This window comes from Phoca vitulina, unplaced genomic scaffold, assembly GCF_004348235.1.
Source record: "Phoca vitulina isolate PV1807 unplaced genomic scaffold, GSC_HSeal_1.0 scaffold45, whole genome shotgun sequence".
In the NCBI taxonomy this organism is placed as follows: Eukaryota; Metazoa; Chordata; class Mammalia; order Carnivora; family Phocidae; genus Phoca; species Phoca vitulina.
Window position 1 is genome coordinate 1,720,456 of NW_022589748.1, and position 21,521 is coordinate 1,741,976.

General features: G+C 48.8%; 1 protein-coding gene across 6 annotated transcripts in view; it reads left to right on the forward strand.

Annotated features, from left to right (window-relative positions):
• The window catches only part of CUX1 (cut like homeobox 1), a 352,682-nt gene that overhangs the window by 218,194 nt on the left and 112,967 nt on the right, over nucleotides 1–21,521 (forward strand). For all 6 annotated transcript variants that reach the window (XM_032430822.1, XM_032430825.1, XM_032430824.1 and 3 more), the window contains exon 8: nucleotides 571–637. In XM_032430822.1, the coding sequence (XP_032286713.1) occupies nucleotides 571–637 (67 nt within the window). The remainder of the gene's footprint in view (nucleotides 1–570; nucleotides 638–21,521) is intronic.

Consider the following 21,521-nt stretch of genomic DNA (forward strand, 5'->3'; position numbering starts at 1 on the left):
ACATGGAGCGCTTTCCAGGCTGTTCTGCTAAAGGAAAAGAGCAAGTCTCAGAATATATGTGTATCATCCTATCTGTGTGGGGCCGGGAAAAAAACAAAACAATATATATATATACACACACACACAGTTAATGTATGGAACTATTTTTTAAATAATCAAATATATATAAAAGCAGGAGATCTGCACACTGAACCGGTAACAGGAGTTATCTCCAAGGAGGTGCATGGATAAGATGAGGTGGAAATGAAAGGGGATTTTTGGCCCCATTCTGTGTACTTTTGTCATCTTTGACTCCTTGGATGTGAATATATTGCTTGTACACTTTTTCCTTTTTTTTTTTTTTTGGGGGGGGGGGGGCGGGGGAAGAGAGAGAATCTCAAGCAGGCTCCATGCTCAGCGCAGAGCCCAACGCGGGGCTCGATCTCACGACCCTGAGATCATGATCTGAGCCGAAATCAAGAGTCAGATGCTTAACCGACTGAGCCAACCAGGCCCCCCTACTTTTCCTTTTTTAATTTAATGTGAATGACTGGTATCTTATATTAAGGTTTTATGTCCTCTGCCTTTCAGCCCTGGAAAAAACTCGAACAGAATTATTTGACCTGAAAACCAAATATGATGAAGAAATTACTGCCAAGTAAGTCTCTGCCCGGCTCCCTCCGTCTGCATGCTTTCGGTCAGGTATCCCCTGATTTTGCTAATCCACAGAAGAGTCCCCCTGCCTCGCCCTCCTGTCTGTTGGCTTTCGCAAAGTGGGACAGGATTCAGGAGGCGCTCGGCCTCAGAGCTGCTGTGAGGAAAACGGTGTCACCCCCGTGAGCTGCTTGCGTCAGTCTAATACCCACGATGTGACAGTAAGCTCTGGTGGCCCTAGAACACTGGAACTTGTGTCCTTAATTATTGTGAAGCCTCATCACCATGTGCCTTTTTCTAAGAAAGTTTGGGAATAGGGCATCTTATAGAAGAGGTGACTCTTGGGACGTTTCGGGGAGCTGGGTCTGTGCAAATCACATCACCTTTTCCTGTGGCCGCGTCCTTGGCTCCCACACAGAAGTATTTACTCCTGTCACACCTCAGAACACGAGGCGTCCGTGTGCGGACACATACGCGTGGGGCGCGCGCGTGTTACGGCGGGCGTGTCACCCGAGGCTCTTGTCAGAAGGCAATCAGTGATCTGGGGCAGCACAGGGTGCACCCGTTGCCGGCCCGCCGTCCATGCAGAGCCCCCGGAAGGAAGGAACAGTATTGACACAAATCAAGAGAGGTGAAAAAGCAGCAGAGATTGGCCCTAGCCCTAGTCTCCTCTGCCGAGGTCCAGACAGGCAGAACCGCCAGACGAGAGGTTGAGCCACGTCCTCCTGTCCTGGGAGGCTCCCCTGGTCTCTGGCAGAAGCCCATGCCCCCCAGGCTGCTCCGCACCAGTAAGGAGGGGCTCCTGCTGTGCTCCCATAGAACCTGCGTGGGCATCGGTGCGGGGGGGAGCGGGGCTCTGAAGAGCACCCCCTCCTCCCGGGCTCCCGCTCTACGCCAGGCGTCCCTCTGTCCCATCACACTCGCCCTTGGCCTCTGACGTTGCTGCTGGGCCTGCTGCTCCCAGGGCCCACCTTGGTGGGCCCTTGACCTTTGCTCTGCATCGTTGAGTAGCTAGAGACCTTGAGAGCTAGCCAGGCCTGGCGGGCGGAGCCGATTTTGATCATGAGCACAGAACTTCGGCGCAAAGATGAAAATACCCTGCTCGGTCTCGGCGACTCTGGCCGACCTGTTGGCATATCTAATCCCGGTGGGAGTTGCCCGGTCGTTCTACCTTCTTGTCTCGGCGTGCTGAAGTGTGACTTCAGGTGGGATGGAAGGAGCTGACTCTGAGGTGTTTCACTGTTAAGATTTCCCTCTGAAACGTGGAGGCTCTGGTATTAACTCCTCCGACCCTGGGCACCAGCGTCGATGGGATGGCCCTCACCCCCCCACTCACCCCTCAGATGGAAGCTCAGCAGAAACCATACCAACTGCTGTCACCCTGATACTCCTCGGTGTCCGTGTCTGGCCCCCCTATTCTGCCAGCCTGCCACCTTTATTTTTCTATTATTTCTGCCAGGACTTTACTAAGAATAGTCATTGTCTTTCTTGGTAAATTCCCTTTTTTTTTTTTTTCACTAGTGTTCATTATTTTATTTTTTTAAACCACATCTCTTTCTAGAAGACATAGATACATCTTGTGTTTCTATAATTAACCAAAGCTTGCTTTGTTACTCACTTCAAAAGTTGTGCAATGCGTGTCTAAGCCCCCCTAAGCCAGTGTTTCTCAAACTGGGTGTCACAGGGACGAAATCAGTGTAGTGAGTAGCGACCGGCTGGTTGAACAATAAAATACAATAGAAAACGAAATAACAGAATGGAGTAGACAGTATCGTGGCTCATGGCACATAGTAAAGTCAGATATTGTTTTGTGACACTTTTGTGTTCATTATGTGTATAAATCTAAAAATATAAATGTACAGTTATTGGGTCGCAATGTAAAATGCAGTTCTTCCAGTGGGTCTCAATGAAAGATTATTTTGAAAGCCACTGCTCTGAGAGTGTTATAAAAGGCTCGGCTTCCAGAAGCCGGCGTCTCCTGCCGTGTCCTCCCGGGGCATGCTGGGTAGGTGCTTTTAGCCTCAGACATGCACCTACTTGAGGAAAAGAAACAGCCTGATGACAGAGCATCTACCGAAACCATTCAGAAATGACAACAGATAATGCCACTTGTCACATGACGGCTAAGTACTGGTCCCTGGTTTAGACTCATCATTTCCTTATTGGGCTTCTAAAGGAGCCACGTAGAAAATTTGTGTCCATTTAATTGGTTTGTTTTAGGGGTTGGGGAAGCGACTGAGCAGAGAAGAGTCATCTAGAAAGGGCGTAAATGTTCCCCGCTCACAGGTTTCCATCCCCGCTGGGTGGGGAATATGGTGGCTGGGGAGTGACCGGGAGACAGCCCAGAGAGTCAGGGTCTCCCATCCTCTGTCCCTACCCTCTCTGACCTTGCTAGAGGCCAGGCTCACGCTGGGGAATGACAGCTCAGTCACCTGTCAGGGCCCTGCTCCCAGGTGATCCTGCTCCCTTAAGATGACAGGGATGATTTTCAGTCTTAAGTATTTTTCTAGTTACTGTCTATAGACGCATTGACTCCTGGGCTGTTCCTAAGCAGCCAGCTCTGTCATGTTACAGGTAAGAACATTAAATCTTGGGTCCCCTGAGCCAGCAAGGTCACCCAGGGAAGCCCCAGAGGCCCTAGACCTCTCCTAGACTCCGACCCTACTGGCATCTGATGAGCAACAGCGGTTACTGGTGTGGGCTCAGTGAGAAATGTTTCTGGACGGTTTCTCATCGTATCAGCGTGTCTTAAGGCCAAAAAGATTTTTTTCCCCCTAAAATCCAAATAAATGAAAATCCATGCATTACTTGCTCATGTTCACCAAACTCCAGTAAGTGGAAAATAGAATCAAGAAGTATGAGAGTTGCTTATTCTAACAGAATGTTCTGCTTCGGGACTGTGGCTGTTGTCACAGACTGCTTTCGGGGCCGTGGGTGCTCAGGGTGCGTCACCTCCCGGGATCAGAGCAGGGGATTGCTCGGTGTGGCACTGTGTGCTTCGTGGAGAGAACAAGCCTAACTCACGAGGGACACGACTCAGATATAACAGATTCGCTCACCAGCACAGTAGACATTCCTAGAGGCCTCCTCTGAGCCTAGCCCTTTGCTGGGCTCTGGGAATCCGGAGATAGAAGGCTCGGGGAGACAAGCCATTGGAATCCAGGGTGATCACTGCTGTGGTGTTAAGCAAGCACAGCCTCCGTGCTGTCAGGGGTCCACACGACAGACAGCACACTCCAGCTAGGGGTAGGCAGCAGGGCAAGCACAGAGGGAATGTGGCAGCTTGAACCGGGACTGGGGGGCTGTACCACACCGAGGCTTGTGAGGACCTGTGGCCTTTGGGACGAAGAGCAACCCCTGACCTTACCCTCCCTTCTTCCCACTGCCAGGACTCCCGTGGCCAAACTCAGCAGCAGCCAGTGGGCAGCCTCCAGGGGAGGCACACCCAGCTGGAGCAAAAGGAAATAATCAGGGAAGCCTTCCTAAAGGGGGTGACATGCGGTTTGCGGTGGAAAGATAAGTTCGGGTGAGGGGCTGCTGGAGGCAAAGGAGTGCAGTATGTGAGAACACAGGGGGGCCAGCCAGACGTGCCGAACGTGGGGATGGGGCAAGGTGGGCGCAGTGTATGTGGGGCCGGGTGGGGGGAGGGTGGCGGGCTCAGGCCTCCACGGGGGTCGGGCATTTCCCACGTCGGAAATGGACTGACTGCTAACAAAAGGCAGCCTAGGGCCAAACACTTACTGTACATGCTTCCCAGAGTAAGTAATCCACAAAAAATGTGGAGAATGGACTGAGTCAGTACTCACTACTTTCTTGTAGCTTTGCAGGGAGTCCATCAGTCTGGGAGACTGCCTGTATCTGGAGGCTCTCCCTCACATCCCTCTCTCCTTTTATTTTATGGGAAAGGTTTGTCACTCTGCCATCTGCCTCAGGCCCACCCTACGTGTATCTTATTAGACTAGACATCTTCCCGTTAATACACACGAATATAAGCCCACCAGGGGCAAACCTTTTCACAAATGGCCTTAAAACATTCCTAAACCGTTTCTTTTCTCTGTCGGAGAGTAGGGAATTCTTAAATCCTCATCAACAGAAAACCCAAGAAGGGGATGGGGTGGCACAGTCTAGCGTGGGCTTTGGAGAAGGCTGACCCACAAGTGGCTCGGGGGAAGGGTCCACAACTCTTCCGTGTGGCCTTGGGGGCGCTCACTGACCACCACTCCCACTTGCCTTCCCCGACGACGGATGCGGACAGCCCCTAGCACGGCCACTAATAACCCGTTCCCTCTTCCGTGATCAGCAAACACAGGCTCCGCCCGACAAGCTCGCAGTGGGGCCTGGTGTGCGTTTCTGAAATGAGCGGACCTCAGGGAAGATGGACTTGAATTGCAGCATCTCCCATGGGATTCCAAGAGCCCACGTTGCCCTCGCCTCTCTGTCACGGGGCAGTGTCACCCCCATTTGGGAAAGCAGGCCACAGGTCGAAGGCACCAGGGCTGTCCCGAGAGCCCGATGTATTGTGAGCAGTCACCACCCCGCGTCAGCTGGGACAGCGCAGGCTGACTTGTCGGGGATGGCAGCAGTAAAGTTTTCCATGTGTAGGCTTGAAGCAAAATGTAATTAGCCTTTATGTGCAGAACAAGGACCCATTGATGAATACAGCTGGTCTTTGTTTTGTCCCGTCATTGAGAGTGGGAGGTAAAAGTGTTCTTCTTCATGTTTATTAATGCAAGATTCCTTAGACAAATGGCAAGCACAGTTTAATATTTGTTGGAACATAGGGGGGCTTGCCAAAACAGTTGTGTAAGAGGATTGCAGGGTTGCAGATTATAACCGTTTCTGGGTTAAATAAATGAATTAGTTCTCTGCTTTTTTTTTCCCCCTTTTCTTTTTCTTTCTTTCTTTTTTTTTTTTAGTTAAAAAGGTACCTCCTTTCTCAGAGGGTTACCCTGTGTCCCCATCTTCCCACTTGTGTTAGCAAATGGAGAGTTAGCGCCCCGAATGACTTTAACCTGGAGAGTCTAGTCAGAGTGGTGTGGATTTTAACAGTTAAACAGTCCCCAGGATGCCCGTGGAGGTGGACAGGCTTCTTTTGGGCACGCGGCATCTGGCCCCGGAGAGAGAGGCCTGGCCCTTGCCTTCCGCAGCTGTTCACCTGGGCTCGCGGCTAGGTCGGCGCCGCATACCGCAGGAGGGGAGTGTTGCCCTCCCAGACTAGCATCCTGGGCGAAAGTGCAGGAATTCCCATTTCTGCTCCCATCCGCGGCCCCCTCTTTGCTCTGTCCCCAGAATCCTGGTGGCAAAAAGAGCTTCAGTCATAACACATACAGTCCGCTTATTCCATTCCTCTTTGCTTGTGGTCTGTGTCTCTGAGCCTCCGATAAAAAAATACGGAATTGCAATGAAATGTTCTGTTTTATAGCTAATGTTAGTCTTAGGAGAATTTGCACCTCCCAAGCCTTTCCTGCCAGAAAAATTCATGTTTAAGGTTACTCGCGTTCTAGTCCTTTTCCTGTGTACTTCTTAAAAAGCACTACATTGTATATATACTGACTTACATCATATATTACAAAAGGGACATTTATGAGGAACTTCACTTGGGTTAATTTTCGAGTATTTTCTTTAGAGCATGTATGGAACCAGAACTTTCTCACAAAATGCGGTGCGCTCTGAGACAGGCATCTTTCCCAAGTGAGCCTGGCTTAGGGCTTTGTGGAAATCGTTGAGGGGAGCCTGTATGCACCCCGCATCATGGAGGTAGGGAATGCCCAGCAGTGGGGCGTGCAGGCCCTGAAAGGCAGTCCCGACAAGGTGAGGAAACCAGCAGCTGGAGACACGATGCCCAGGTGGGACGTGCAGACCGTAAGCGGGTGAATGGAGGTGGGGTAGGCACCTTCCACACATACGGATCGCTGGGGACTAGTTCACAGAGGTTCCTGGCACGGCCCCAAAATCCAGTGCCCGTCACACCCAGCCGTGGTGGCCCGTAAAGTCCTATTCTGATGCTGCCTGTTTAAAGAGAGAAGTGTCACGTGTGTGAGGGCCAGCCAGGTAATAAGAGGTTTCCGTGAAGACTCTCAAGCCTTCGCTCTTCCCGTGGCCCCCTCCTGTTAGCCCTTGCAGACTGGTTGCTCCTGTATTTATTTATTTTTTTACACTTGCACGTGAAAGACTTAGGGAACGGGGCCCGGTAGAGCCCAGGCGACAGAGCCTGAGAATCACACACCTATTTTGATAATCCGATTGGACAGATGCGCATCTCCTGGTTGAACTTGAAAACACCGGCTTTAGTCTCCTGAAATGGAGTCTCTCGGCTGTACCTTTAAGAACGGAACATTTGCTATTTCCTGTCTTTTTGATGAGTCATCAATTTCCAGTACAAGTTGCGGTAATTATCCTGGTTAGATTAATTTCCCTAAAAATAGAGAGGCAGCCACTTCTATGGTTTCGAGGGGATGGGCTTGAATAAAGAACCTACTGTCCCTTCAGCCTTAGAGGCAACGAGATCATGCTTGCAGGGACCAACCGAGGACGTTTTGGGGCTTTTCTTTTTTCCCCCTCTGTAGCTTTATCTCCCGAAGAGTACAACTGTGCATTTTGTAGAATTCCTGGGATTTTCCATCACTGTACAAGCATTTCACTTCACACCCTAAAATGCGATGCCTGGGTGAGCCCCAAAGGGCTTTCCTTGGCCTTTGTAGCAACAGCGGCATCTCTTAGCAGTACAGCCCAGGGCACTGATCTGGACTCTTCCCAGCCCAGGGCACTGTGTAGGAAGAAGGGGGTGGCTTCATCTTTTCAAGTCCACGTACAATTTCCTCTGAGTGCCAAGGATCCTTCACCTGTTCCGTGGACTCCAGGTGTGTCTGGACATTACCCAGCATCAGCAAGAACCAGCAATCTCTACGCCTCCCACCTTCAGCTACGCTCACTAAAGGCCTGTGTTAAAATGTCAGGCATTGTGTCAAGCGCGGGAACTGCAGAATGAGAGAGGCGGGGAGGTTCCAGATGCGATCCGCACACGGGCTCGCATGCTCCGCTCTGAACCCTGAAACACCCATGTACACGTGTGCCTATGGCGATGCTGTGTGGGGTGTGTGTACAAACGTGCTTATGGATAGAGAGATAGTAATCCTCTTCTTCCAGCATCCTTGGAGAGGGGATTGTAGAGAAAAGCATTATTCCTTGACTGTCACCAGGGTTTGGCACGCTTTTATAAAATTTGTGTGTTTTTAGAGACCCTTGAGGTTTCCCTGATTTTGCTATAAAGGTAAAACTTGGGGAGCTCACAGTTTGAAGCTCAAGGAAACAGATAACGAGACCGATGGAGAAAACAGCCATCCTGGTGCATCTAACGACCTGTAGGATGGGCATCATATCCCTGCTGCCTACATCCAGGACTGGGGGTGGAGCAAGTAACGTACGGTGTTGACAAACATCAGCTGAACTGCCTCCGAGGAGGGCTCATCCTATCTGTACACCGTGTGCATGTCCGCACGGTCGTGGGTGCATCACGGAGGGCGAGAACTCTGGTTGAACTCGTAAATCAGCGTGAGCCTTTGCCTTGACGACAGGTGGATGAGGTCTCAGTAGTGCGAGGCCTGGACCGTGACTGGTGACATTGTTTACTCTCCGGAAGGACAACCGAAGGAAGCTGATGACTTCTAAAAGGAAAGCGGGAGCCATCTGAACCTTTGAAGTGCTTTAGGAAGGAAGGCTTACGGAGCCCCTGCCTGGAACCTGCACACCACCTCCCGCCCCCAGAGAAATTCCTCCAAGAGCCATGCGTTTCTAGCTCGCCACAGGAGTCCCTTGCTACTGCTGAGGCCCGGGGCCACACTGGTCACCATGATGTGGCGCATCTCCTGTCTTTCCCATGTGACAGAGGAGAATGTGATCGGATGTGCACTGACCGGTCCAGGGCCCTTTGGAAGAGAAGCAGGAGGGCTGGCAGAAGTGAGAGACTGTCCTTCCCGTGGCATATCCCCCAAATCAATGAAGATCAATTCCTTTTATATGATGCTTAGTATTTTTAATTACAGAAGTCCTCCATGTGTATTATACCAAATTTAGAAAATTCTAAACAGTTTTAGAAAACAGGTCATCACTCATTATCTCACGATGCAGACATAACCGTTGTTAACATTCTGGCATATTCCTTCCAGTCTCTTTTCTAGACGGTGCTTTATTTCTGTTGTCTCTTATAGATGGCATCAGATGGATGTGAAGTTTTCATTTCTAGGCTGTTGGTTTGGTTTGTTTGCTTGGTTTGGTTGGTTTTTGTTTTTTACTTGACATGTAAATATTTCTTTCATGTCATTAACTTATCCTTTAGAAATCTAATGCGTGCTGCCCAGTATTCCATCAAATAGGCGTGCTGTGAGATAGCCGCTCATTAGCTTCCCTGTCGTTCGGGAGCCTGACTACACTGCTGTCATTGCCTCGCAGGTTAAAACTAGAAAGCTTCCTACTTGCTGGCTTTCTGTGCCTCTATTCTGGCAGCGGCTGTGGTGTTTTTAGCTGGCTTCCCTCTTCCCTCTTCCCGGGAGAGTCTGGACCCCCAGAATGTTCCAAGGGCCTCAGCAGCTCTGGCCTCCCTACCAGACTACTGTTTTGTGATGGTGATAGACATCACAGCCTCCTCTGGTCAGGGGATGGTGGACGGTGCTAGGCCTAGAGTCAGGAGACCCTGGGTCCAGCCCCAGTTCTGTCACTGGTTGGGCCTCACAAAGTCCCCTCCCTCAGCAGTAGCCGTGTCCTCGTTAGTAAAAGGATGGGACCGGACTGGATGGCAGCGGGCATCATTGAAGAGCCTGCCCCCTCTTTGGCCTCTTACCTTGATCCCCCCAGTTGCTTCCCAGAAGCTGAATCTCCGATCCTGTCTGCCAGCAGGGCCTGCGAAGCCTGCTTGTGGAGTGGCCTCCATGGAAGGCACTAGCCCAGGACATGGGGGACAGTGTGAGCAGGGCCACTACGAGGCTTGATTCCTGACTCAGTAAGAGGAGTAACCTTGGGCAGGGCACCCAGTTTCTGTCCTCAGGCCTTAGCGTCCTCAACAGCGAAATGAAGGAATGCCCCCATAAAGCTCCTGGCGTAGTATCCACACATGAACCCTTAGTGAACAGGGCTCTGGCCACCCCTTACCCTCTCCCGTGTTGACCTTGTGAAATTCGGGATATCTGTGCCGCCGGGCCTCTTCGTCCGCATCAGCACGCCGCGGCTGTGGAAGTCTTCGTCCTAAGGGCTCGGGATTAGAAATCATGACCAGTTACCACTTGGGTGCTGCTAACGCGGGGAGCAGAAAGCTCCAAGCGCCTACCATTGCAGAGCTGTTAATGTCCTAACCTCTGGAGGTTCATAACCACTGAGTAACGCTGGTGGAGTCTGAATGCCACATGTGTGCAGGCCCAGGTCCTGACACGCGAGCAGGGCGTCCCACGTGTGGTCCCCTCTGGCCGCACGTCGAGGCAAGTCTCAGACTCCAGGAGAGGTCTCACCCCGTGTGGCTTGGAGAATTTGGGGCTCTCTGGGCTGTTGTAAAACACATTAAGAGAGGTGCCAAACATCTGGGCACCAGCAAGGATGTCTGGGGCTCTTATTCTGGGATATCGTAAAAAAAAAAAAAAAAAAAAACTTTTTGGAACCAGCCTTAAGAATGAAAAGTTTCCTATAGGAAAGCGAGAGCGAGCTAGATAATTGAACTCATTGATTTCCTTCACGGCTTGTTTGGCCTTTCATTCCCTTCCTGAGGTGCTGTTTGTTGAGGAATGTCTCCAATTGCCAGAAAGACAGTGGGGTGTCTCATATTTCCCCGCCAGCTCTCCTTTCAGCCAGAGCCGAGTTCCGAGGCGAGCCTGCAATATGAATTTTTAATGCAGAACTTTATAGCCTTACTCTTGCAGCCCGGCTGCATTGCTCTCCTGAGCTTTCAGATTTAATGCCCTGATGAACAAGCAAAGACTCGGGGCATTCGGCATCAGTGAGAATTAACCCCCAGATGACCGCACGTGTGCCCCCTCATTTCCCTAAAGGTAAACCTAAAGGAGTCGGAAGGGAAAAAAATTTTTTTAATCCTGTAGTGTTTGGATGTTCTCAACGTAGCCTGGAGCGCAAAAGTAGCAGATTCGTGAAATTTTACTGGATAGCATACATTTGTACCTTTTCATTTATCTTTTCAAAGTTGGCCTGTTCCCACTTTGATGCGCTTCTGCACTCTTTTCTACCCATTAAGACAGCAGTACAGTTTTTAGGATTTACTAAATAGAAAGGTCAGTGGACACTCCCAATTTTTTTCTGTGGGAAGCCCAAGCGTGGTTAGAAATCCAGAATTTGTCATTGATTGTGGAAAAAGCACCACTTACGTCAAGTGGTCGATTCTGTGTGTTGGCCTGTGGTTGATTGTTTTTTTCTTTTTTCCTGCTGGTAGCTCTGTATATTAGTGAAGGTTTTGAAATTAAGGGGAAAATATTTTAGAAGAAGCTGTCTGTAAAAACTGCGTGAGCTTAAAATAAGTTAGCAAAGGATGGAGTTTTCGATAAGTGGTACCAGAGCAATTGGCTATGAAGAGGATAAGAGAGAGCTGAGCCCCAGCAGAATCAAGTCTAGATGTTTTAAATCCTTATGTGTAAAAAACGAAACCATAAAAACACGAGGAGAAATTTTAGATGACTCCTTTGATGTGGGGTTGGGGGAAGTTTCTCGAAGCACGATGCCCAAGGCAGAAATCAGGGAAATTCACAGCTCTCTGTGAATTGAGTGATTGATAAACTGACAAAAATATTTGCATTGTATATGACAGATATATATGTAAATATATATAAAGAGCCCTTACAAAGCAGTAAGAAAGAGTTTAACACCTCAATAGAGAAAGCTCTCTATTTTCAGCTCTGTCTCCTTTCTAGACAATTCTGCCGTCGGCATCTCAAACTCAAGTGAACTCACCGTCCTCCATGATTTCCCTCTTCCCCACAGACAGTTTCCCTTGCGTGTCTTCCCCACCTCAGGCAAACATGGTCCGCCTTTATTCCAGAGATGGAGAGTCCTTCCTGACTCTTATCATCCCTACTCTCTAATCCATATTAATTCTGCCTCCTTGAGACATTCTGCATCCATCACTTTTTACTATAGTAATTTGGCTTTTTTCATCTCTTGGCCCCACAGTTCAGCGTCTTCCCAGCGGATCTCCCTGCTGCCAGTTTCTCCCCGGACTATCCATCCTCCAAGTGTCTGTCTGCTAAAAGTATCTTTCCGAAATATAAATCTGATCCTGTTAAAATCTGTCCTCCTTAAAGTCTTTCCGTGGCTCTGTCTTGCCTCCACTGAAAAATCATGACATAGTGCCTGAGCCGCTTCGTGAGGCCGCCCCGCCTTCACAGCCTCACTTCCCACCAAATCTGACACCCTTCCTCCCCTCGTGGAATCACGGGCCCTTGCCAGGCTCACCATGCTCTGACATCCCAGCTCATAGTTACCAGCCTTTCTTCGTAAGCAGATCCTGCCCCTCCACGCCCCGTTCCTGTGCCCACACGTACCCACACCAGCCTCTGTGTACATGTGAGGGGAGGCTCTGGCCTCTCTGGTTCCATGGAGGGAATTCGGGGTGGGAGAGGATCATGAATCTGGACCCAGAAAACATACATCTTTATTTTTTACTAACATCTGACTATGATGTAGCATTTCTTTCCCTTGCACATGAAGTCACCAAACCAAAATAAGAATCTGAGAGTTGGTTGCAAGTAGAAATCGTAGATCTTTTCCATCACATTAAAATTGTTGTAAATACCCCCAGAGAGTCGGTAGTTCTTAGACCCACCACTAGATTCATTATTCCTTGCACGGATAAAGAAGAACTTTTGTTACTACATCATAAATTTGGGTGTTTTTTTTTTCCTAGGTATTGTAATAACTACACTTCAAAATAACTATTTTCCTTAGTAAACTTAGGTATTTAAAACATTTTTCTAGAAAGAGGGCCATACTCTTCACCAGACTTTCAGAGGGGACCATGGCACAAGGAGGGTTCAGCATCCACAATAGACTGGCAGCGTCTTGAGGGCCACGACTGGACCCTCCTCCTTTTTTGCCCTAGGACTTCGCACAGTGCTTTACCACATTACGTGGGCTTTTAATATTAGTCCGTGTGGCTTTCATGAAACCCACCCACCTCTTCCAGGTGTGAAACAGCTGGGACTGGGGCGGGGGCAAGTATTGTCCCAATCCCATGCACGCAGCAATGCCCATTGTGCGGATGGACCCTCCTTCCTCTAGGGATGGAGGATGCCTGCTTGCCCCTTGGGGTCTACCCCTCACACACTTAGCCCCCAGTGTGAAGAAGCAACGCGGGGATTTAGGTTGTAGGAGGGCCAAGCTTGTAATGGTCTGCAGCATACGCCAGTAGCCTAACATGGGGCATGAATCGCAGCGAGCCACAGTAAAAGAATGGGCATCAGAAAAACTGTGGCTGATTTTCATAACGAGGGGAAGATGTGAATATATTTTCCGTCTAAGCTAAGGGACATTTCTCCTTTCATAAAAAGGGAGGCAGCTCCCCTCCCCCTCACATCAGGGTTATTTGAACCTTCATCCATTCAGTAAACCTCTGCTGAGTGCCTCCCATGTGCTGGGCACGGGGAGCACCTCGGCCTTGGGACTCAGTCTCTGCACTTGATCGTCATGTCCCTGAGAGGGTCACCGCCACCCCCTCGCCATCACTTCAGATGCCATCTGCATGCTGGGGACTCCCACACTGATGTTTCTGGCCCCGAGCCGTCCTTAACAGACATCACAAGCTTCACGTAGACAGAACCGAACTTCTGATGGCTCCCATCAAACCCGGCCAAACAGCCACCAGAGTGACCCTGTCGCTTTGCAAGCCGGCCATGTCACTGCTCCCAGAACCCAGAAAGGGCCTCCCACTTACCCAGGAATCAGAGGCGGGGTCCACACCGTGGCCTGCAGCTCACCATGCACACCTGGCGGGCTCTGTCCTCTGATCCCAGGTGCCTTTGCCACTGTGTCCCCAGGGCCCAGAACAGGGCCTGCTCAGCACTCACAGATGTTCTTGAATGGATGGAAACAAAGCCCCTGCTCTCCTAGAGGCCATCTCTAAGTAGAAAGCGGATTGCCGTATAATGGAAGTGTAGGTCGAGTCAAGTGTCCTATACTGCCAAGAAAATTAAAGCAAGGCAAGGAAGGGGAAGATGGAGAGAGAGCCTTGCTGGCTTCCATGGATGGTCAGGGAAAGCAAAGCGACTTGGTTGCAAATGAAATGTGTAAAAGTCCGGAGCAGGGGCTCCATCTGGGTGTTTATTAAATCCAACCCATGGGTGCTTACTCTGCTATTTTAACACGGACACTTACTCAGAGATTACTTCAACGGGGGTCCTTGGACTCGGCCCCAGTATGAGAAGTCTTGTGCCAAAATGTGGAACTCCCCTAATGGGTTCAGAGCAGAAAATACAGGGTAGTTCCAGATGTCTTCTAGCAGGGCAGGGTTGTATGGTCCAAGGGGCAAACGGAACACATCTGTGCCTTCTGAGGCTGTATAAAATAGTTGACCTAGCTCTGCCCCAGCTCCAGAAGCATGGGCATTCAGTACATTGGCCCTCATCACACAGGTCAGTGACTCCTGACCTTGACTAAGATTCCTTAGAGCCTCAGTTCAACATGCAGATCCCTGGGCCGCATCCCCTAGCGTCTGACTCAGTGGGTCTGGTGTGGGACCCACGGCTCTGCAGCCCTCCACACACGTGGGGTCTGGTGACCACACTTTGGAAAACTCGAATCTAGTCATTCTGGTTTCATTGTTGGTATTTGGTTTGAGGACAGAGTTGTCCCCATAAGGACAAGGGACAGTGCTGTGGTGGCCCCTCTGGAGCCCCTCATCCGTGGAACACTAGGATATCTTGAGAGCCAGCACAGGGGAGGGTACAGGTGGGAGGCACGGGCGTGGGTGACGGCTGTAACTGGCGCCGTGATGGGCAGGCAGCCCCGGGGGGCTCTGCTGCGCAGCCCTTTGAACTTTTCCCAGGGGAGTCCCAATGCCAAAGTAACAAATGAGGGGTTTTCTGATTCATAATTAGGACTTGCAGCCAGGTTGCTGGTTCAAGCCTGGCGGAGTCCGCTCGGTGGCCCGGGTCCTGGTGGCACCAGAGTGGTGTGAGGGGCTTCGAGGGGCGGGGCTGGTTCAAGGCGACCCAAGCTCTTCTGCTTCTGGTCTTGTGGAATTCATGTGCGCTGTGATCGCTAATCGAGTCTTCTGTTACTCACCGAATGCAGAACCTCCTTACTACTGCTATGGAGAGATGTCCAACATATGTAATTAAGTGGAAAACACAAGACTCAGATCTTGGCATGTTTAATGCACTCTGTGTGCTGTTAAAGCAAACACCAGCTCTGGGAGGGGATCTGGGGGCAGGGAGACGGGCGCTTTTTCACTGTACCCTTTCCTGACTTTTGAATCTCCCGTTGAATGAGAACCTATTTAGTCCTTCTGGAGCCTTCGCATTGATGGATCCAAAGTGGCCTTGTAGCCATCAGGCCCCCCCCACCAAGCCTCCGCAGACAGAGCCCATGTTCAGCCCCATCTCTGTCCAGCTCAGAATCCATCACCAGGATAAACAAAACAGCACTTTGGAACCGTCTTTGTGAATGTGTGTGTCTTTAAAGCAATTCGTACCTCTCTCCTGAAAGCTTAGTTAAACGTACCCCACAAACCCTGTGGAGAGGAGGCTGAGCGCGCAGGGACCAGATCTGGGGGCTCGCCCAGTTCTACTTGCCAGCGAACAGCGGGCCCCTCGGGCGAGTCCAGTTAGCCTCCCCCTGGCCTGGGTTTCATGTTCCGTGATTGTGTCTGCCTCCACATGAGCTCCCAGGAGTTAATAGGCGCCAAGTGTTCAGTGGTCCCTTTGCCAGGGTCCAGGCGATGTTAGCTGCTTCCATCATTATGAACATGTCTGACACCCTCTGGTCTGGCTCCTGTTGGAAAGCTAGCAGCTACCGAGAATGCTAAGTGACCTTCCACTGGGCCTCGCTCTGTTGTTCGCAGTTCAATAATTAGCCATCTTTATAGGAAAAAATAAAATCTGAGACATGTTTTGTCTCTCCCTACCCAGTTTCATATTCTCCGTATTTCTACGTATTTCGGATGCCCGTGGCATGCGTACATGCATCACGTAGCCGTGCACACACTGCTGGTACGACCCGACGAGCTCAGGACTTTCCACTTTGTATATTGCCCTTTGTTCTTTTGGCTTGGCATCACTAGTACGGTTCTTACACCTGCTCATCTGCTGATTTGTCATTTTGATGGCAAAATTTTATTTTCTTCACTCAATGAATTAGGGTTTACGTAACCAGTCTTGGTTGGCGAGCGTCTTGGTTATTTTGGTTTTTCGTAATGAATTTTTGTTCAGAAAAATAACCCCTGAAAATATTTTTCAGAAAGAGAGATCATCAGGGCAAAGGAGATGCTGTCTTAAGGCTTCTTAGCATGTCGCTTTGCAGAGGGATGGACCACTTGCAAGAGCAGCTGAGGTTTCAGGGGCGCCTGGGTGGCTCAGTCATTAAACGTCTGCCTTCGGCTTGGGTCGTGATCCCGGGGTCCTGGGATCGAGCCCCGCATCGGGCTCCCTGCTTGGCGGGAAGCCTGCTTCTCCCTCTCCCGCTCCCCCTGCTTGTGTTCCCTCTCTCGCTATATCTCTCTCTGTCAAATAAATCTTTAAAAAAAAAAAAAAAAAGAGCAGCTGAGGTTTCTTCTCTCCCAACCCCCAGCCCAAAATTCAGAGGTATAAGCCCAGAGCTCCAGTCTGGCCTGCGGAAAGAACACTACTTCTATCAGACCTTCTGTGGCAAATCCAGAAGATAAGGGGCGGGCTGCAGTGATTTTCACCCTCTCTCAGCACGCTAGGTGGGACCTCATAGATGTTTAGCTTTATATTTGTTAGCACAAAACTCAGCGTTTTCCCATCTCTGTATTTACTCTGTGTTTCCTTATATCTCAAGAACATGGCTACAGTGGAAACAGGGTAGTAATTCTACACATTTTCTGGATTTTAATTACTCGCTCATATTTATCAGGACTTTTACGTATTAATTGATTTCCTCTTCATTTGAGTTTTAGTGATTTCATTGTCCAGAGGCATTATATCTAGTTTATAGGAGATAGATCCCATCAAACTTATTGTTAATCATTTTCGATATGGTTTCAATAATAGAAAATGGTCTTTCCTTCCCAATCCGTTTTCTTAGTATTGTTTTATGATTTATCTTTAACCTATTTGGCATTCATTCTAGCATATGAGGTAAGATATGTGTCTGTTCATTATTCTTCATATGAATATCCAGTTTGTCCAATAGTGTTGATGATCCTTCACTTGATAGCGAACATCGGAGAAATCAGATGTAAATAGCTACATATATATCTGGATTCCTGTCTGGAATGCCATTCCGTTGATCTAACTTTTCATTCTAATAAGCACCACGCTGTTTGCTAATGTCTCTGTTTTCTATTTGGATATCCAGTTTTCTGTTGTTGGGATTTTTGGTTTAAAAAAACCTTTAGTATTTTGAGGGGTGCCTGGCTGGCTCATTCACTCTTGGTTTCAGCTCAGGTCGTGATCTCAAGGTCATGGGATTGAGCCCCATATTAGACTCCACGCTGAGCATGGAGTCTGCTTCTCTCCTCCCTCTGCCCCTCCCCACCCCTAGATAGATAGATTGATAGGTAGGTAGATAGATAGATAGATAAATCATTTTTTTTTAAAAAGCCTTGGGTATTTTGATCACCTAATTTTTCTGTACACATCTTGTCATTTCACCAAGTTTTATAAATCCGCTTGGGAGAAGAATTTATATTTATTTATCTTTAATGCAACTGCAAGTAAGAAGTGTCATCATTAACTTTCTTTGCCACTAGCATTTTGTAATTCAGTTTTCTATAAATGGAATTTGTACCGTGTTATTTTAATTCCCACGTGTTTAATATTTATATCCCTATTGTAGATGAGATAAATCCTTCATTTCATTTTCTGGATATTTATTACTGGTACATGGGAGTTTTATCTTTTTCTTTTCTTTTTTTTTTTTTTTTTTTGTCTTTACCAAAAAAAACATGGGGCTTTGCTGAACTCATGGGTTATCTCTGCTCATTTGCTCCAGTGAATCCCTTGGATTTGGTGAGCATGTGACTGTATTACCCACAAACAGTGAATTTGCGCCCTTTTGCAATAATCAGGACATCTGATCCTCTTCTTTCATTCCTGTTCTTCAAAGGAACATCTCTCTTATTTCTCTGTAAAGAATAATGGAGCCTCTTGGTTCTGAGTGGCTGTCCTGTTCACGTCGGCCAATCTAGTGCTCCCCCCATTTAAATTCAACTGTGACCTGGTTTTCCGATTCTATGTGATAGGAACCCTTTAACTGTGTCCTGGTCTCCGAGCGGCGTAGTGGATTTTCTAGTAGGATGATAGTCTGTATATTGTATCTCTTTACGTTTTTGTATTACCTATTTTATAGATTTTCTTGCCTCAGGATTTAAGACAAGTTCAAGCTTGCTGTCTTTTATTATTCACTGTGCCTTTTAGGGTGACTTACTTCTCTGGAAAGTTATTTTCTACATAGGATATTGGCTAGGGTGGTTTAAAACCTTACCTTAGCCTGTTTAAAACATCTAGCCGGTCTTCACCTTTTTACTCGAAGTGTGTTTCTACCCTCTTTTGTTAGATTTGGAGTTTTCTTTAAATATGTATGTATTTTGTTTTTATAGGTGAATTTGGCCTGGTTACATTTACTGATGTAACCCTTCTCTTAACATCTGTCTTTATTGTTGATAACTTTACCTTTCTCTGATTCATAGTATCTCCGTCATATATTCTCTGATCTATTTAAAGAAGATGGGCCAAACGGCTTCCTTGACTCTCAGAGTATCCTGAGCCCTCCAGTCCAGCCCTGCTCCATGTCTCCTCTTATTTCTGGAATTCACCGCCAGATGCAGAACCATGGAGCCCTTCTGAAATCTTAAAAAAAAAAAAAACAAACTATTTATTTTTGATTGTCTTACCATCATGCACGTTATTACATTATATGTCACGCATAGCAGCAGGTTATACTTTACTGCATTAACCGTCCCACTCCCTCTGCAGTGAGGCCCAATCTTTTATGCCACACTCCAGACCTACACATATTCCACTGGTGAACTCTTCCAAGTTATTTGCATTTTCCAAAGGTTGTCTGCTACCTTCACAAAGCTGCTGCTTTTTAGCAGGATTATCAACGAGTGGTAAGAATCCTTTTTTTTTTTTATCTTTATTTATCTATTTAAGTCATCTCTACACCCAACGTGAGCCTCGAACTCACGACCCTGAGATCCAGAATCCTGCGCTCCTCTGACTGAGCCAGCCAGACGCCCCAATAAAGAATCCTTTACTCGATAGCACGCGGTGAATATTTTTCACCAGGTGTCATCCCAGGGGGTAACAGACACAGACAAATACGTTCTTACCATTCACACAGTTTAACTTTTACTGATCTCGGAAATTGATCACCTGGGTATTCGGGTCCTTCTGGTAAGGGTTAAGCCTGGCGAGCCCCTACCCTGTCGTTTGAAAAGAATCCAGTTTCCTGTCCGGAATTACTGTACATCAGCAATGACAGGCATAGCCGAGCTGTAAGGCAGCTGCTGGCTGTGTATGTCCTCCCTTCAGGACAGACCTGAAAGAGGGTTTGGCTTGTCCACCGGGAACCCCTTCCCAAATGAATTCTGCGATAAAACCAGGAAGGTTGTTCGTTTAACTTAAAGTTGTCATCAATCACGTTGACCTCCAAAAAAGTATTTGAAAGTGGCCTTAACACAAAACACAGAATCACTGAGGCTCTTAGGGTGGATTGGGGGAGTTCAAGGGCAGAGCTCTGTGGGGAAGATACTTTTAAGGCTTGGATTTGAATTAAAAAGCTCAACTGTGGGGGGGGCCTGGGTGGCGCAGTGGGTTAAGCAAAGGACTCTTGGTTTCTGCTCAGGTCATGATCTCAGGATTATGAGATCGAGCCCCGCGTGGGGCTCCGTGCTCAGTGCTCAGTGCTGAGTCTGCTTGAGACTCTCTCTCCCTTTACCCTTACCCTGTCTCTAAAATACAGAAATAAATCTTTAAAATTAAAAAAAAAAAGCTCAACTATTCAGTAGCCTGATGTGACTAAGACATTCCATACGTAGGGTTTTTAAAGAGTTCCTTATCACTGTGACTGATGGACTGTTTGCTTGACTACGAGGGAAAACTTTATGTTGTAATTAAACCTTTCTATTTTTTTTCCCCCGTGTCTAAGTATTGTGAACTTCCTTTGTGGTATTTTAGTGATTAGACAGGATGGAGGGTGTTCTTAAAGATTCATGGCCAAATCCGATGATGTCAGAACGAAGGGAAGGGACGGTCTTCGTGGGGCCAGCAAGTCTGGCCCCGTCTGAATTGTTTGTCTAACACTTCACAAGTAGAATAGGAACCGCTGAATTATTCATTTTCAAGTTGCCCTAAAAAAGGCACTTACACTGCCGAGATGCAGACTTTTGGTGCCGGCAAGAGGAAGAGGAAGAGGAAGGATGCTGTCTTTCCTGAGGGTGCTGGGCCCCTCTGCCTTGTTCTCCAGTTTCACTTCCCAGCCCTGTGGGGTGGAGGCAACCGCCCGCTGGCTCAAATGCAGGGCACTGAAGGGGGCGGGGCCGGGGGGGGCGGGGACGACAACTTCTGTGTGGGCCTCTGAAGCCACCATGGAGCTGAGTCTTGAATTTGGTGGGGAAAGACCAGGAGGAGAGGAAGGTTTGGAAGGAGCTTTAGGTTGGGGAGGAGCTCTGTAGTCAGAGGCCCCCAGGGGCATGGGTGTGGTTGAAGGAGCCCAGCCTGTGCCTGAGAAGGGCCCAGGAAGTTAGTTGCCTTGGCCTTGGGCTTGGAGGAGAGGAGGGGGAGGGAGCCGAGAGTAATCACTAGGATGCAACTGGAGCTCTTTTTTTATTCTTAGTTTTCGCTTCTCTGCCACCAAGCCTCCTCTTAAAATTTCCTGCCAAGTAGTACTTAGGGGAGAAAGGGGGTAATTAGGATTCCTTACACTGGGGAATAAAAGCAGGGCTCTTGCCCTTGGCCGGCTGCTCCCTGTGACCGTGAGCCCCTTCGTCACTACTCTGCCCTGGGCCTCAGTTTGCCCACTTGTGAAATGTGAGCGGTTTTCTCCTGCAGGCCTGTGGTTCCCACCGGCCACGCAGGCCCTGCACACCGCGGGGGCCTGCGAGCAGCAGGGGCGGTGCCGGGAGTCAGATGCGTTCTCTTGAGCGGTCCCTGGCTCGGCCAGCACCTGTCAGCTGTAGGCAGGGCAGCCACAGGTTAAGCAAACAGGGAAAGAGAAACAAAATCTGAAAGGCGGTTCTAGAAGAGCCGGGGCTCAAATTGCGGAAGCAGCGCTCCAGCCACTGGAAAGATGTGCTGACAGATTCTACACTAAATACGTGCAGGAGACATTTAAAATGTGTACATTAAAAATGGCATTAACAGCGGCCCTTCCCAAACATTTTTTTTTAAGTCTAAAAGTAAACTGTCAACAGTTTGGGTCCACAGGCCTGCTGGGTGGTGTTCTCTGCCGGAGGGCCCTCACCCTGGCCGTTCCAGCTCCTGGGGGGCTCGGGCGCACGGTGAGCGGTGAGGGGGTGCGCGGAACCCGGGTGTCCCACCCAGAATTCATTTTCCTCCCGTTCTCTGGCCTCAGCAGTCTTTCCCTGGATCAAAGAAAAATATTCATATACGACTTTCCAACCATGTTTTTCTTACAGAGGTGAGCTTTTCATGGGCATTTTTTCCTCCCCTTTGCTGAGCAAGTAAATTGAGATTCTGGGCGGTTAACTGACTTCGCAC